This window comes from Ictalurus punctatus, chromosome 14, assembly GCF_001660625.3.
Source record: "Ictalurus punctatus breed USDA103 chromosome 14, Coco_2.0, whole genome shotgun sequence".
NCBI classification, from domain to species: Eukaryota; Metazoa; Chordata; class Actinopteri; order Siluriformes; family Ictaluridae; genus Ictalurus; species Ictalurus punctatus.
The window spans coordinates 19,249,085-19,266,426 of NC_030429.2; the positions used below are offsets into that span (position 1 = coordinate 19,249,085).

The 17,342-nt window shown below is 36.9% G+C and overlaps 1 protein-coding gene across 1 annotated transcript in view; it reads left to right on the top strand.

Moving 5' to 3' along the window:
- nell2a (neural EGFL like 2a) overlaps positions 1-17,342 on the top strand; it is a 92,537-nt gene that overhangs the window by 40,528 nt on the left and 34,667 nt on the right. The window contains exon 13 of the mRNA XM_017484633.3: positions 14,843-14,968. Within this exon, the coding sequence (XP_017340122.1) occupies positions 14,843-14,968 (126 nt within the window). The remainder of the gene's footprint in view (positions 1-14,842; positions 14,969-17,342) is intronic.

Sequence of the window (17,342 nt, forward strand, 5' to 3'; positions counted from 1 at the left end):
AATGACTGCCTTTAAGTTTTATAACAATAGTAAGTAAAATCCAGCGTGATTTACATTACAAATCTCATACGTAACATCTCTGCAGGATTTATAGACGGTAAAGCACTGAATGAAATGAACAATATAGACAAAAAATAAACACTCTGTGTCTACTACTTTTATCTCTCTCATAGAACTATCCACAGTCCAAAGGCTGTGGAGCTAGAAGGCTACGCGTGCGAATGACAAAAGATTTTTAAAAATAAAAAATGTATCAATACATGAAATTAGATTACACAGTGTAGTTGAGGTTTACATGAATAAGCAGAAATGTAATCATGCTTATCTTTCCTATAGCACAATTGAAAAGCCCTCTCTAGATGAACAGATTTGTCAAATGAAACTTTTTCCTTCTTTTCCACTGCTACGGTAAACTAAAGAGTGGATATTCAAATGACACTGCTAAATATGACTAGCATTAGCTACGTGTACTAGTGCAAAATAGTCCATCAAATGTATTAGCCGGTGTAGCCTATACACGAGTCCACTATCGGTCATATCGCAACTGAGAACATGCCCCAAATTCATTGCTTTAGTAGAATTTAATGGTAAGTGAAATGATAATCACATTGTAATGTACTTAGTATTTGTTCAGTCTACAGGTCCTCTAACACTCTGTTAAATGAATAAATGTAAATGTACTACAACGTAAATTTTGTTTTAAATCAATTAATTCAGAAATTACACACAATATTAAGTTGATGTAATTATCAACATTATTATGTCAACACCACTCATCAAAATAATGTGTACAACTTTAAATATTTAATTAATTCAATAAATTAGAATTTTTATCTTGCAACCACACATTAAATTTAGATTGTGGGGGTTTGTTTTGTATAGCTCCGCTGTTAGAAAATACACGATGGTTGAATGTGAACATAAATGAGCAGAATGTAAGCTTGTGAAATAAATTCAACTTTATTGATTGCACTTTTTGAGAAAATGACATGACTTTGAATAAAACTTTACTGAAATAAATACTCTAAAACATTGATATACCCGAAGAAATGTAAAAAAGAAAAAATAATTAAAAAAAACTTTTTACATACCTTCTAAATAGGTCCCTTTAGGAGGTAAACGTTTTAAAGACGGTGTTTTATAAGAAACGCGCGTATTACATGCCTTCTAAACCTAACCCTTTAGGATGTAAAATGCTGCTTAAAAGAATCGAGAGTTTTGTTTAAACTAGAAGACACAATTTCCGGGGAACGTCTTGTAGGCCTATACACAGTGTCCTACACATCTGAGGTGTGTGTGTGTATGTGGGTGTGGGGGGTGTGCGTGCGTGTGTGTGGGTGTGTTAGAGAGAGAGAGAGAGAGAGAGAGAGAGAGAGAGTCGAGTGTTTCCTGGGGGTTTGCTGACCAGACTGCTTACAGTGTGTTTATGTTAATGAATTAAGGTACGAGTCGTGTGTTTTAGGGTTTAAGTGAATCTTTGTTTCTGAAATTACTTCTGTGGTAAATATCAGTTTGTGTAACTAATCTATCAGAAAATACTAGACCTGGTGACTGAATGTGGTAGATGTATTAGAATTTTGGACATGTTATGCATGTGTAGCTCCCTATGTGTATGATCTATGTGTAATCCTTCTGTCAAGAAATGAGCAGACTGAGGTTTGTGAAATAATTGAACTGTTTATTGGCTACGTTGTTGAGAAAAACACTGTGATGTGTAAAACATTTCTACAGTCCTTCAAGGGTTAGGAGGCAGAAAAACATTTAAAGACGGTGTTTTAAAAGAGTCGTGCATTTTGTTTAAACTAAAAACAAGATTTCAGAAAATGGTCCACCAACGAGGATACTTACACAGAACTGTCGCTAAATACATAAGCTTTCGTCTATGCTTTGACATCCCGTGTCCCAGCAGTACATTTATGACCTCTGATGACCATGTGGGTGTGCGGGGGGTGGGTGTGAGAGAGAGAGACACAGGTGTTCTTTCGGGGGTTTTGCTGACCAGAATTCTTACAAATGTGTTTGTTAACGAATTAAAGGGAGTCGTGTGTCTCAGTGTTAAAATAGTGGTTAAGACGTCGTAGTGGGTGTGGGAGGTGTGCGTGCGTGTGTGTGGGTGTGTTAGAGAGAGAGAGTCGAGTGTTTCCTGGGGGTTTGCTGACCAGACTGCTTACAGTGTGTTTATGTTAATGAATCAAGGGACGAGTCGTGTGTTTTAGGGTTTAACGATCCCTACCAATGTGTACATTTGTGGTTTAAGTGAATCTTTGTTTCTGAAATTACTTCTGTGGTAAATATCAGTTTGTGTAACTAATCTATCAGAAAATACTAGACCTGGTGACTGAATGTGGTAGATGTATTAGAATTTTGGACATGTTATGCATGTGTAGCTCCCTATGTGTATGATCTATGTGTAATCCTTCTGTCAAGAAATGAACAGACTGAGGTTTGTGAAATAATTGAACTGTTTATTGGCTACGTTGTTGAGAAAAACACTGTGATGTGTAAAACATTTCTACAGTCCTTCAAGGCTGTATGATATCGTTGTTCTCTTTTACTGAAAGAAAGGTCAAAACCATCGGTGTTATTCGTTGTGAAGACTGAAGTGACAATATGTCTGAAGAAAATGAAAATATGTATTACATATCCTACCTGCTAACCAGGTTATTTTAAGGGTGAAAAAACCTTTTTTTAAAGACGGTGTTTTAAAAGAGTCGTGCATTTTGTTTAAACTATAAACGAGATTTCAGAAAATGGTCCGCCAACGAGGATACTTACACAGAACTTTCGCTAAATACATAAGCTTTCGTCTATGCTTTGACATCCCATGTCCCAGCAGTACATTTATGACCTCTGGTGACCATGTGGGTGTGCGGGGGTGGGTGTGAGAGAGAGAGACACAGGTGTTCTTTCGGGGGTTTTGCTGACCAGAATTCTTACAAATGTGTTTGTTAACGAATTAAAGGGAGTCGTGTGTCTCAGTGTTAAAATAGTGGTTAAGACGTCGTAGTGGGTGTGGGGGGTGTGCGTGCGTGTGTGTGGGTGTGTTAGAGAGAGAGAGTCGAGTGTTTCCTGGGGGTTTGCTGACCAGACTGCTTACAGTGTGTTTATGTTAATGAATCAAGGTACGAGTCGTGTGTTTTAGGGTTTAACGATCCCTACCAATGTGTAAATTTGTGGTTTAAGTGAATCTTTGTTTCTGAAATTACTTCTGTGGTAATTATCAGTTTGTGTAACTAATCTATCAGAAAATACTAGACCCGGTGACTGAATGTGGTAGATGTATTAGAATTTTGGACATGTTATGCATGTGTAGCTCCCTATGTGTATGATCTATGTGTAATCCTTCTGTCAAGAAATGAGCAGACTGAGGTTTGTGAAATAATTGAACTGTTTATTGGCTACGTTGTTGAGAAAAACACTGTGATGTGTAAAACATTTCTACAGTCCTTCAAGGTTGTATGATATCGTTGTTCTCTTTTACTGAAAGAAAGGTCAAAACCATCGGTGTTATTCGTTGTGGAGACTGAAGTGACAATATGTCTGAAGAAAATGAAAATATGTATTACATATCCTACCTTCTAACCAGGTTATTTTAAGGGTGGAAAAAAAACCTTTTTTAAAGACGGTGTTTTAAAAGAGTCGTGCATTTTGTTTAAACTATAAACAAGATTTCAGAAAATGGTCCGCCAACGAGAATACTTACACAGAACTGTCGCTAAATACATAAGCTTTCGTCTATGCTTTGACATCCCGTGTCCCAGCAGTACATTTATGACCTCTGATGACCATGTGGGTGTGCGGGGGAGGGTGGGTGTGAGAGAGAGAGACACAGGTGTTCTTTCGGGGGTTTTGCTGACCAGAATTCTTACAAATGTGTTTGTTAACGAATTAAAGGGAGTCGTGTGTCTCAGTGTTAAAATAGTGGTTAAGACGTCGTAGTTAAAACACAGAAGAAACTCTGCAACTATCTGTTACAATGTCTGCTCCGAGAAATCCTAATACCCTTAGAAGATTGCTGTGTATTCACCAACAAGAGGACCTGTTGAAATGAGAGAGGACCTGACTTTTGCTCCAAAATTTTTTTTTTTTAAAAAAGCAAGAGGTTAGTTTGACAATTTATTAATGAAGGTAATGTAAATACGTTGTTGTTTAACCCTGAACAGGGCGTCAACAGCTCCAGAGATCCTGTCTTAAGTCCGAGGGTTTAGTTAGGAGGTAGAAAAACATTTAAAGACGACGTTTTAAAAGAAACAAGTGTTTCATCCTTAATGGTAAAAAAGAAAAATGGTTGTACTCCAATATGAAATAAAACGGCGGAGACACACTGAGTACATTTCTGTTCCACAGTCTATAAGGATCCCCAAACTTCATGTAGTGTGGAAAAAATATATACACCCTCCGTGACTACGTTACTTATGGTTTAAGCATTTTTATTTTGTGATGGCAGCAAGACAAAACGGTTGTGCATTTGGTATCTGGTGATTTTAGAATTAGGCCCCAAATGTCAAATATGTTTGTGTATGGTTTCGTCAGGCAAAGATCACGATGGTATGGAAAGAGTATACAAGAGTAATTGGGGTGATCTAATGCTTAGGACTTGTACAGTATTTCAGCTCGGGAACGTCCCACCATGGCGTTCAGAGAGGCGTTATCTATGGTACACGTATATATAATATAGATCAGATCACCAGTCTGTCTTTACCCACTCCTGATCTGGGGGGTGGGTGGGATGGGGATAACAGTTCAGGCATATTTCCAACAGAACAGAATATTAGACATTTAGTGTAAACTAGTGAAAAATAAATAAAATCTCTGAAACATTTCAGTGAAAATAGTGGTCCATATTTAATGCATTATATTAGAAATGATAGTACAGTCTTTGTTGATCAGTTAGCAACTCATACTTTATAATAATTTGTTTAGGAGCATCTGAATCTGGCAAATAACTTTTATTGCATTTAGGCATACAATAAAAGTTAATAAAAAAATTAGGAAGAAATGACTTGTGCACTACTGCTGCGGATATTAAGTCAAACCATTTTGTTCAAACTTCAGCATGACCCATAGAGAAGCAGAAACCTATGGCACCTTATGAATACCATGTGAAGGATTACGTTGACTCGTCCCTTACAGTTACAAAGACGTGTCCGTGTGCAGGATCACCTTCGCACCAGCATCGATCCCCTCTTATCCCATTTCAACGTATAAGAAAAGGCAAAATGTAATATAAGATGTATAAGAATATATTTATAAAATATAACACATTATGAGGAAGAAACATAAAATATTATTTAACAAGGTCAGCCGTTCAGCCCTCTTAACTGTAAGAGCATCATCAGTATTGTACGGCAGTTGGGGAACAGTAGTTAGCTTTCAGATGTCAGATATAAAACAACTTTTTGAGTCACAGTGCCAAACTACCGGTATTATATTCGGATCCTTCTTTTTCAGCATGAAGGACCGGCATTTATTTAATAGACAGATGGTACAGCCATATACTTGGTCAGAGGATTTAGGAATTTCTTTGAGAAAGGTTCATTGTTTTTGTTCTTTTATCATAGCTTCAGTTTGTATACTTACTTTGGTTAGTGACTTAAACTGTTTTATTAGGTACGGACCGATTTCATTAACAGGGAACGATGATAGGTGAAGATTAAGTTGGTATGCGTGTACAAAATAAAACTGTCTATATGTATATTTGTCTGCTATCTATCTGTTTAAACACTGCTGTAATGGCTATATAAAGAGAGAGAGATACCCATTTACTAATTCATAGAACCCCTTTCCACCTTTTCAAGTTCGTTATACATTTTTCTTTTCAAGCATCGTGTTCAGACATTGCAAATCATCAGTCTGAAGGTTAAGGGTTACTTAGATTTTTGCTTCTTCAGCATCAAAAAAGTCTAAACATTAAGCTTATTATTAAACTCAGAAACAATATAACTGTCTGGTTGTGATCATAATAAAAGGCAACGTCAAAGGTGACTTAATTCCCAATGAGATTTCTCTATGTTCTCTATGACCTTTCTACAGTATATGCCATTAAGTCCTAGTGTCCAGCCATCATCACAGCACGGGAGAGGAAATCTCGTTCATCAGATGTGCGATGTACGTCTAGACAGTCTGATAACAAACTACACACACAACATTTATGTTGAGAGAATTCAGATTGATCTTTGTTCCCAAATAACATTGGATCAGATCCATAGTTTACAGCATCTGTCCCACGCGTATTTAATCTGTATTACGAGTACTGCACAAGTTAGAGGAGGAGAAAATGTAGATTTACTGTTCATTGGAACTTTATTGTTTATTTAGATCTGTCTTGATTCATTTTCATATTCAAATTTTTAAAAAATACATAACGTAACATAACATAACGTATGAATGTAGGAACATGGATTTTCACCATGCGACTCTTTTCAGAAAATGGTCTTTCTCTGTTTCTTATGCACACAGAACCTACTTTTCTTTTCATAAAATCATACACCAATTTACTATTCCTGTATAGGGTTTGAGTAAATATAGATAAACTCATTAATGTACTGTAGCTCTCAGAGTTACTACACCACCCCACTTGGTAATTCAGACCATAACCTCATCTCGTTAACAGTTCTTTCCTGCAGTTCAGTCTGTCCACAAGGAATAGGTACACTCAGTAAGGATAGGGTTAGGCAAAACGTGTGCATCACTTTGTTTCAAAGGTGGTGGAGATAAAGACACGTTGTGGAAAGTAGTAATACAGATATCATAAGGAATGACCTTTTTGAGCTGAGTGAATGAAAATCAGTAAACTAAAACACTTTATTAGTGGTTAATTAACACACCCTATTGCATCCTATAAGAGATTAATCACATTCATAGACAACAAACGCAATTCTACAACATGGATCTACACAAAATTACATGAACACACAACTATCTGTGATAGCCATAGTCAGGAGCTGGTAAGGAACACTTACTAGCACAGTAATCTTAATAAGTATTTAAATAGATATGATATTTAATAGATATTAGACTTTTTATGATGTAATAATAAAATGTATTTTTAAAAAATTTGAATATGAAAATGAATCAAGACAGATCTAAATAAACAATAAAGTTCCAATGAACAGTAAATCTACATTTTCTCCTCCTCTAACTTGTTCAGTACTCGTAATACAGATTAAATACGCGTGGGACAGATGCTGTAAACTATGGATCTGATCCAATGTTATTTGGGAACAAAGATCAATCTGTATTCTCTCAACATAAAAGTTGTGTGTGTAGTTTGTTATCAGACTGTCTAGACGTACATCGCACATCTGATGAACGAGATTTCCTCTCCCGTGCTGTAATGATGGCTGGACACTAGGACTTAATGGCATATACTGTAGAAAGGTCATTTAGAACATAGAGAAATCTCAATGGGAATTAAGGAACCTTTCACGTTGCCTTTCATTATGATCACAACCAGACAGTTATATTGTTTCTGAGTTTAATAATAAGATTAATGTTTAGACTTTTTTTATGCTGAAGAAGCAAAAATCTAAGTAACCCTTAACCTTCAGACTGATGATTTGCAATGTCTGAACACGATGCTTGAAAAGAAAAATGTATAACGAACTTGAAAAGGTGGAAAGGGGTTCTATGAATTAGTAAATGGGTATCTCTCTCTCTTTATATCGCCATTACAGCAGTGTTTAAACAGATACATAGCAGACGAATATACATATAGACAGTTTTATTTTGTACACGCATACCAACTTAATCTTCACCTATCATCGTTCCCTGTTAATGAAATCTGTCAGTACCTAATAAAACAGTTTAAGTCACTAACCAAAGTAAGTATACAAACTGAAGCTATGATAAAAGAACAAAAACAGTGAACCTTTCTCAAAGAAATTCCTAAATCCTCTGACCGAGTATATGGCTGTACCATCTGTCTATTAAATAAATGCCGGTCCTTCATGCTGAAAAAGAAGGATCCGAATATAATACCGGTAGTTTGGCACTGTGACTCAAAAAGTTGTTTTATATCTGACATCTGAAAGCTAACTACTGTTCCCCAACTGCCGTACAATACTGATGATGCTCTTACAGTTAAGAGGGCTGAACGGCAGACCTTGTTAAATAATATTTTATGTTTCTTCCTCATAATGTGTTATATTTTATAAATATATTCTAATACATCTTATATTACATTTTGCCTTTTCTTATACGTTGAAATGGGATAAGCGGGGGTCCGATGCTGGTGCGAAGGTGATCCTGCACAAGGACACGTCTTTGTAACTGTAAGGGACGAGTCAACGTAATCCTTCACATGGTATTCATAAGGTGCCATAGGTTTCTGCTTCTCTATGGGTCATGCTGAAGTTTGAACAAAATGGTTTGACTTAATATCCGCAGCAGTAGTGCACAAGTCATTTCTTCCTAATTTTTTATTAACTTTTATTGTATGCCTAATTGCAATAAAAGTTATTTGCCAGATTCAGATGCTCCTAAACAAATTATTATAAAGTATGAGTTGGTAACTGATCAACAAAGACTGTACTATCATTTCTAATATAATGCAATAAATATGGACCACTATTTTCACTGAAATATTTCAGAGATTTTTTTTTCACTAGTTTACACTAAATGTCTAATATTCTGTTCTGTTGGAAATATGCCTGAACTGTTATCCCCATCCCACCCACCCCCCAGATCAGTAGTGGGTAAAGACAGACTGGTGATCTGATCTATATTATATATACGTGTACCATAGATAACGCCTCTCTGAACGCCATGGTGGGACGTTCCCGAGCTGAAGTACTGTACAAGTCCTAAGCATTAGATCACCCCAATTACTCTTGTATACTCTTTCCATACCGTCGTGATCTTTGCCTGACGAAGCCATACACAAAACATATTTGACATTTGGGGCCTAATTCTAAAATCACCACATACCAAATGCACAACCGTTTTGTCTTGCTGCCATCACAAAATAAAAATGTTTAAACCATAAGTAACGTAGTCACGGAGGGTGTATATATTTTTCCACACTACATGAAGTTTGGGGATCCTTATAGACTGTGGAACAGAAAATGTACTCAGTGTGTCTCCGCCGTTTTATTTCATATTGGAGTACGACCATTTTTCTTTTTTACCATTAAGGATGAAACACTTGTTTCTTTTAAAACGTCGTCTTTAAATGTTTTTCTACCTCCTAACTAAACCCTCCGACTTAAGACAGGATCTTTGGAGCTGTTGACGCCCTGCTCAGGGTTAAACAACAACGTATTTACATTACCTTCATTAATAAATTGTCAAACTAACCTCTTGGTTTTTAAAAAAATAAAAAATTTTTGGAGCAAAAGTCAGGTCCTCTCTCATTTCAACAGGTCCTCTTGTTGGTGAATACACAGCAATCTTCTAAGGGTATTAGGATTTCTCGGAGCAGACATAGTAACAGATTGTTGCAGAGTTTCTTCTGTGTTTTAACTACGACGTCTTAAACACTATTTTAACACTGAGACACACGACTCCCTTTAATTCGTTAACAAACACATTTGTAAGAATTCTGGTCAGCAAAACCCCCGAAAGAACACCTGTGTCTCTCTCTCTCACACCCACCCCCGCACACCCACATGGTCACCAGAGGTCATAAATGTACTGCTGGGACACGGGATGTCAAAGCATAGACGAAAACTTATGTATTTAGCGATAGTTCTGTGTAAGTATCCTCGTTGGCGGACCATTTTCTGAAATCTCGTTTATAGTTTAAACAAAATGCACGACTCTTTTAAAACACCGTCTTTAAAAAAAGGTTTTTTCACCCTTAAAATAACCTGGTTAGCAGGTAGGATATGTAATACATATTTTCATTTTCTTCAGACATATTGTCACTTCAGTCTCCACAACGAATAACACCGATGGTTTTGACCTTTCTTTCAGTAAAAGAGAACAACGATATCATACAGCGTTGAAGGACTGTAGAAATGTTTTACACATCACAGTGTTTTTCTCAACAACGTAGCCAATAAACAGTTCAATTATTTCACAAACCTCAGTCTGTTCATTTCTTGACAGAAGGATTACACATAGATCATACACATAGGGAGCTACACATGCATAACATGTCCAAAATTCTAATACATCTACCACATTCAGTCACCAGGTCTAGTATTTTCTGATAGATTAGTTACACAAACTGATAATTACCACAGAAGTAATTTCAGAAACAAAGATTCACTTAAACCACAAATGTACACATTGGTAGGGATCGTTAAACCCTAAAACACACGACTCGTCCCTTGATTCATTAACATAAACACACTGTAAGCAGTCTGGTCAGCAAACCCCCAGGAAACACTCAACTCTCTCTCTCTAACACACCCACACACACGCACGCACACCCCCCACACCCACTACGACGTCATAACCACTATTTTAACACTGAGACACACGACTCCCTTTAATTCGTTAACAAACACATTTGTAAGAATTCTGGTCAGCAAAACCCCCGAAAGAACACCTGTGTCTCTCTCTCTCACACCCACCCCCCGCACACCCACATGGTCATCAGAGGTCATAAATGTACTGCTGGGACACGGGATGTCAAAGCATAGACGAAAGCTTATGTATTTAGCGACAGTTCTGTGTAAGTATCCTCGTTGGCGGACCATTTTCTGAAATCTTGTTTATAGTTTAAACAAAATGCACGACTCTTTTAAAACACCGTCTTTAAATGTTTTTCTGCCTCCTAACCCTTGAAGGACTGTAGAAATGTTTTACACATCACAGTGTTTTTCTCAACAACGTAGCCAATAAACAGTTCAATTATTTCACAAACCTCAGTCTGCTCATTTCTTGACAGAAGGATTACACATAGATCATACACATAGGGAGCTACACATGCATAACATGTCCAAAATTCTAATACATCTACCACATTCAGTCACCGGGTCTAGTATTTTCTGATAGATTAGTTACACAAACTGATATTTACCACAGAAGTAATTTCAGAAACAAAGATTCACTTAAACCATAAATGTACACATTGGTAGGGATCGTTAAACCCTAAAACACACGACTCGTACCTTGATTCATTAACATAAACACACTGTAAGCAGTCTGGTCAGCAAACCCCCAGGAAACACTCGACTCTCTCTCTCTCTCTCTCTCTCTCTCTCTCTAACACACCCACACACACGCACGCACACCCCCCCACACCCACATACACACACACACCTCAGATGTGTAGGACACTGTGTATAGGCCTACAAGACATTCCCCGGAAATTGTGTCTTCTAGTTTAAACAAAACTCTCGATTCTTTTAAGCAGCATTTTACATCCTAAAGGGTTAGGTTTAGAAGGCATGTAATACGCGCGTTTCTTATAAAACACCGTCTTTAAAACGTTTACCTCCTAAAGGGACCTATTTAGAAGGTATGTAAAAAGTTTTTTTTAAATTATTTTTTCTTTTTTACATTTCTTCGGGTATATCAATGTTTTAGAGTATTTATTTCAGTAAAGTTTTATTCAAAGTCATGTCATTTTCTCAAAAAGTGCAATCAATAAAGTTGAATTTATTTCACAAGCTTACATTCTGCTCATTTATGTTCACATTCAACCATCGTGTATTTTCTAACAGCGGAGCTATACAAAACAAACCCCCACAATCTAAATTTAATGTGTGGTTGCAAGATAAAAATTCTAATTTATTGAATTAATTAAATATTTAAAGTTGTACACATTATTTTGATGAGTGGTGTTGACATAATAATGTTGATAATTACATCAACTTAATATTGTGTGTAATTTCTGAATTAATTGATTTAAAACAAAATTTACGTTGTGGTACATTTACATTTATTCATTTAACAGAGTGTTAGAGGACCTGTAGACTGAACAAATACTAAGTACATTACAATGTGATTATCATTTCACTTACCATTAAATTCTACTAAAGCAATGAATTTGGGTCATGTTCTCAGTTGCGATATGACCGATAGTGGACTCGTGTATAGGCTACACCGGCTATACATTTGATGGACTATTTTGCACTAGTACACGTAGCTAATGCTAGTCATATTTAGCAGTGTCATTTGAATATCCACTCTTTAGTTTACCGTAGCAGTGGAAAAGAAGGAAAAAGTTTCATTTGACAAATCTGTTCATCTAGAGAGGGCTTTTCAATTGTGCTATAGGAAAGATAAGCATGATTACATTTCTGCTTATTCATGTAAACCTCAACTACATTGTGTATTTTCTAACAGCGGAGCTATACAAAACAAACCCCCACAATCTAAATTTAATGTGGGGTTGCAAGATAAAAATTCTAATTTATTGAATTAATTAAATATTTAAAGTTGTACACATTATTTTGATGAGTTGTGTTGACATAATAATGTTGATAATTACATCAACTTAATATTGTGTGTAATTTCTGCGTTAATTGATTTAAAACAAAATTTACGTTGTAGTACATTTACATTTATTCATTTAACAGAGTGTTAGAGGACCTGTAGACTGAACAAATACTACGTACATTACAATGTGATTATCATTTCACTTACCATTAAATTCTACTAAAGCAATGAATTTGGGGCATGTTCTCAGTTGCGATATGACCGATAGTGGACTCGTGTATAGGCTACACCGGCTAATACATTTGATGGACTATTTTGCACTAGTACACGTAGCTAATGCTAGTCATATTTAGCAGTGTCATTTGAATATCCACTCTTTAGTTTACCGTAGCAGTGGATTAGAAGGAAAAAGTTTCATTTGACAAATCTGTTCATCTAGAGAGGGCTTTTCATTTGTGCTATAGGAAAGATAAGCATGATTACATTTCTGCTTATTCATGTAAACCTCAACTACACTGTGTAATCTAATTTCATGTATTGATACATTTTTTATTTTATTTTTAAAAATCTTTTGTCATTCGCACACGTAGCCTTCTAGCTCCACAGCCTTTGGACTGTGGATAGTTCTATGAGAGATAAAAGTAGTAGACACAGAGTGTTTATTTTTTGTCTATATTGCTCATTTCATTCAGTGCTTTAACGTCTATAAATCCTGCAGAGATGTTACGTATGAGATTTGTAATGTAAATCACGCTGGATTTTACTTACTATTGTTATAAAACTTAAAGGCAGTCATTTTTCCTGGTTTAAAAGACTGCATTCTACTGCCGACAATCTAAATGGAGAAACGTAATTTTAAAAATGATTGTCAACTTAACAACTTGTGCTCATAATTATGGTAATTTAGTACATAACACTTAAATTCCTTTTAAATAATGTGAAAATAAAGTGCGTTTGTGTGCGTCATATTTTTGTTTGGATGTGGGATACACATGGCCGTACCAGGTATGGTCACGATTTGGATGTGAACCAGATTTAACAAAACTATATATATTCTTATGACCTACCACAGAGAGCTTCATATTCTATGTGAAGAGGAAAATCATGACTATGCAACTTTTGTCTCTGTGGGGAGGGGTTGGGGAGGGGTTGGGGTGGGGTGGGGTGGGGTGGTGGGGAACAAATGGTCGTACCAGGTATGGTCACGATTTGGATGTGAACCAGATTTAACAAAACTATATATATTCTTATGACCTACCACAGAGAGCTTCATATTCTATGTGAAGAGGAAAAACATGACTATGCAATTTGTGTCTGTCTGTGTGTGTGTGGGGGGGAACAAATGGTCGTACCAGGTATGGTCACGAATTGGATGTGAACCAGATTTAACAAAACTATATATATTTTTATGTCCTACCACAGAGAGTTTCATATTCTATGTGAAAAGATGTACCAGGTGTGCGCAACGTGTGGGGCGGAAAAACACACATGGCAGCACCATATATGGTCACGAATGGATGTGATCCAGATTTAACATAACTATTCATATTTTTATGATCATGACCTTTGATCTAGATATAGAGAGTTAGAATGTGCATCTTTTTGACCTTTGACCTATACCTGTCAAAACTAGGGTTACAATATATACAAACTATCTTCTCTCTAGTGTTCTTTCATTCAGTCCAAAGCTGAGAGTTGATTGAAGTTCTCTTCAAGGAGATATAATTCTCTTGAGGTAGTGTGAGGAGAGAGGTGAATAGAGAAACTTCTGATACTCTTTTATTCGCTAGATTCAAATCAGTGACTTATGTAAATTAAAAATAACATTGAAAGTGGCTTTAGAGAAGGCCAAGGATGTTTGACTGAATAATAAACATGCTTGCTGAAGCAGGAAGATATAGACCGAGTACAAGGAAAAGAAAAAGTTCAAGGACAAAGATGGATGTGTGAAGCAAACTGGATAAATTTTTCATTTCACTCCTACACTGATGAAAATTCAAAGTTTTTGAAAAAGAAAAAAAAAAATCAGTTTTTGGTGATTTGATTTAAGACTCATTAGAATTAGAATTTGTCAGAAGAAATGAGATACAGCCTGTTCCAGTTGTCCATGACCTCTTTATTTGCCTGACTTGTGTTTTTCTTAAGTGTTTTTTCTCTCTCTCTCAGGTTTACTGTTAATTGGCCACCCACAACTGAGCAAAATCCTTTCTTTTTCCATAGTTGCAACAAATGCTGCAGTTTAATTGCAGCTTTAATATCGTTTTTATATCAGTGTGACTAGTGAAATGATAGTGTCTACTTGACTTGCAAGTATTACAAGCTGAAGACAAATTTTTATCTAGCCCATTGATGACCAAGCTATGTCTACATCCATTTATTTTATTAGTCAAAGAGCTTTTTGATTGCTCACGAGTAACATCAATTACATCATCGTGCATGGTGTCAAAATGGTTTTGTGAATGTTAAATTCTGTACTGAAAACTTGTGTACTGTGATTTGTGTTTTGCAGATATTGATGAGTGTGCGGAGGGTAAACATTACTGCAGGGAGAACACTATGTGTGTGAACACCCCTGGATCGTTTATGTGCATTTGCCACACAGGGTACATCCGCATTGATGACTATTCGTGTACCGGTAAGGAGCAAATCCCTTGTTCTGAATGTGCGATTCAATAACCAACTTCACCAAATGTCCAGGAAGTGGATTACATTCAGTGGTGCAGTGTCATAGCGATAGCAAATATGACCTTAGTGCCATAGATTTGAGAGAAGTGACTCTACAGTGCCTTGTGTGTAATTAAAAAGCTGTTCTCGCCAATGCAGTACAGCTCAGTGGAAATTGGGGTGAGGTTCAGCAACATGTGCATTTTCTTCTATTCCTGGATTGAAATACAGTGATTAAACTGACCAGAAGTGTTAAACCACTTGACGTGTAAATGTACCTGCGTGCAAATGTGTAGAACGATTGGTTTTTTGGGTGCCGTAAGTTTATACTGAAATTCATGCTTTTTTTTGGTTGCAAGAAAATCTAAAATCCAGGTAAATAATCCGTAAAGACTTAGAAATAGATGGACTGAACCGAATCCAGTACAGATTTTTGTCTTTATGTCTTTATGTCTTTATCCATTCCATCCATTTTCTATAACTCTTATCCTATTGGGTCACGGGAAACCTGGAGCCTATCCCAGGGATCATCGGGCACAAGGCGTGGTACACCCTGGACAGGGTGCCAATCCATCGCAGGGCAGAATCAGATACACATCGACATTCCAATACACGGACATGCCAATCAGCCTACCATGCATATGTTTGGACTGGAGGAGGAAATTGTAGTACTCAGAGGAAACCCTCGCAGCACAGGGAGAACATGCAAACTCCACACACACACACAGGGCCGTGGCGGGAATCAAACCCCCAGCCCTGGAAGTGTGAGGTGAACGTTCTAACACCGTCCACCCGTCTTTACATGCAGTACATATCCATAATTTGTTTTTTAATTCTGACCTTAGTGTGTAGTGCAGGTGTACCAGTTTTATTATAGACCAAACATTGTTTTTAATGCTTTATTTACCAGACAGCAGATGAACCATTTACAGCATTTAATTTTCCCTGATCCCCAGAACATCAATATTGTAAAAGAGATGGATTCAATTTTGCCACAGTGCTTTCACATAGATCATGATTAAACAGCCTGGGAGCTGGGGGCGACTGCGCAGAGCTTTGCATCCCCCTATAAAAGTCAATTTGTGTGATTAAGTCAGCCTTTCTCTGGCTCTGCTATAGTGACTTGGTTGTAAGAGGTGCTTACTAGAGTCAAATGCCTGTCATTCTTGTATTGACTTATGAAGATAGAACTATACATGTACCATCTTCACCTTGGCATGTAGAGTGGGGTATAACTCTTTCTGATACACACACTTCTCCATGTATATCGACGAGTGTGAACAAATAGTGGATTGTGAGATTGTAAATGGCCTGGCGTGCAGCGCATCTCTAAATGAGACTGAAGGCCATATTGAAGAATTAATAGCATTTGCGCAAGAACTGATTAAATCAGTGTTGCTCAGAGTTGGTTAGAACATGTGATAATATGGGATGGGATGTGATGCAGATTGTAACCAGCAGTGCTTAGTGCTGAAGAGTGAAACTCCAGTCCCAAGAAAGGTTTTTCTCCTGCCAACTCACGCAAAGCTTGGCAGATACTGGATTAAGTGAATCAGTTGTTATGTGAGGTGGAATGGTAAACTCTGCCAGTGCTGTAGCTCTTAAGGACCAGGAGCGACAAAACTGGTCGGCCTGGGGGGGGCTTGGGGCCCGGAGCATAAATTAGCCAGGGGGCATAAAATCCCTAGCGGCGCCCCTGTTAAGGACTGCTGGTTTTATTGAATTTATTCTAGGTGACAGCACACTGGTTTATGGCAGGTGTATTAATGCTTCAGTGCTGAGCTACTTTGTTTCTATAAGTGAATATTTGATTAAATATAGAGAGGTAATATTAAAAAAAGTCTGTAGGCATGGTGTTATTATACCTAACTGATTTGTTCAGCCTTTATATAGTATATTGTACAGTATATGACTAATCATTATTGAGGTATTTTCTGTTTCACGTTGTACAATTAATTTGTGGAACAGTTGTGTAGGATAAATACTATATGACGATACTGCAGGATATTTAAGGCCTAGAGGCATACAGTTTCTTTCCTGTGACTGATCCCGTGTTGTTATCACAAAGCTGACAACAGAGCTTGTTCATCAACGATGAATGCTGAAATACGAGTGCCATTCTAACCAGCCTACCCCTTTAATCGTGTGAGAAATATTTTTTATTTTGAGTAGAGACTGACTGTGTAGAGATTTTTCCCTATAATATATTGTGTAGCCTTTAGCACGCCCTGTGTAAACCGAGAGATACTGATTAAGATACAAGGTTTGAGTAGGCAAACACTGATATAGACCTTAGGTTGATTTTTAGCGTCGTAAGACGAGAAAGCTGATACTCTCTATACTGT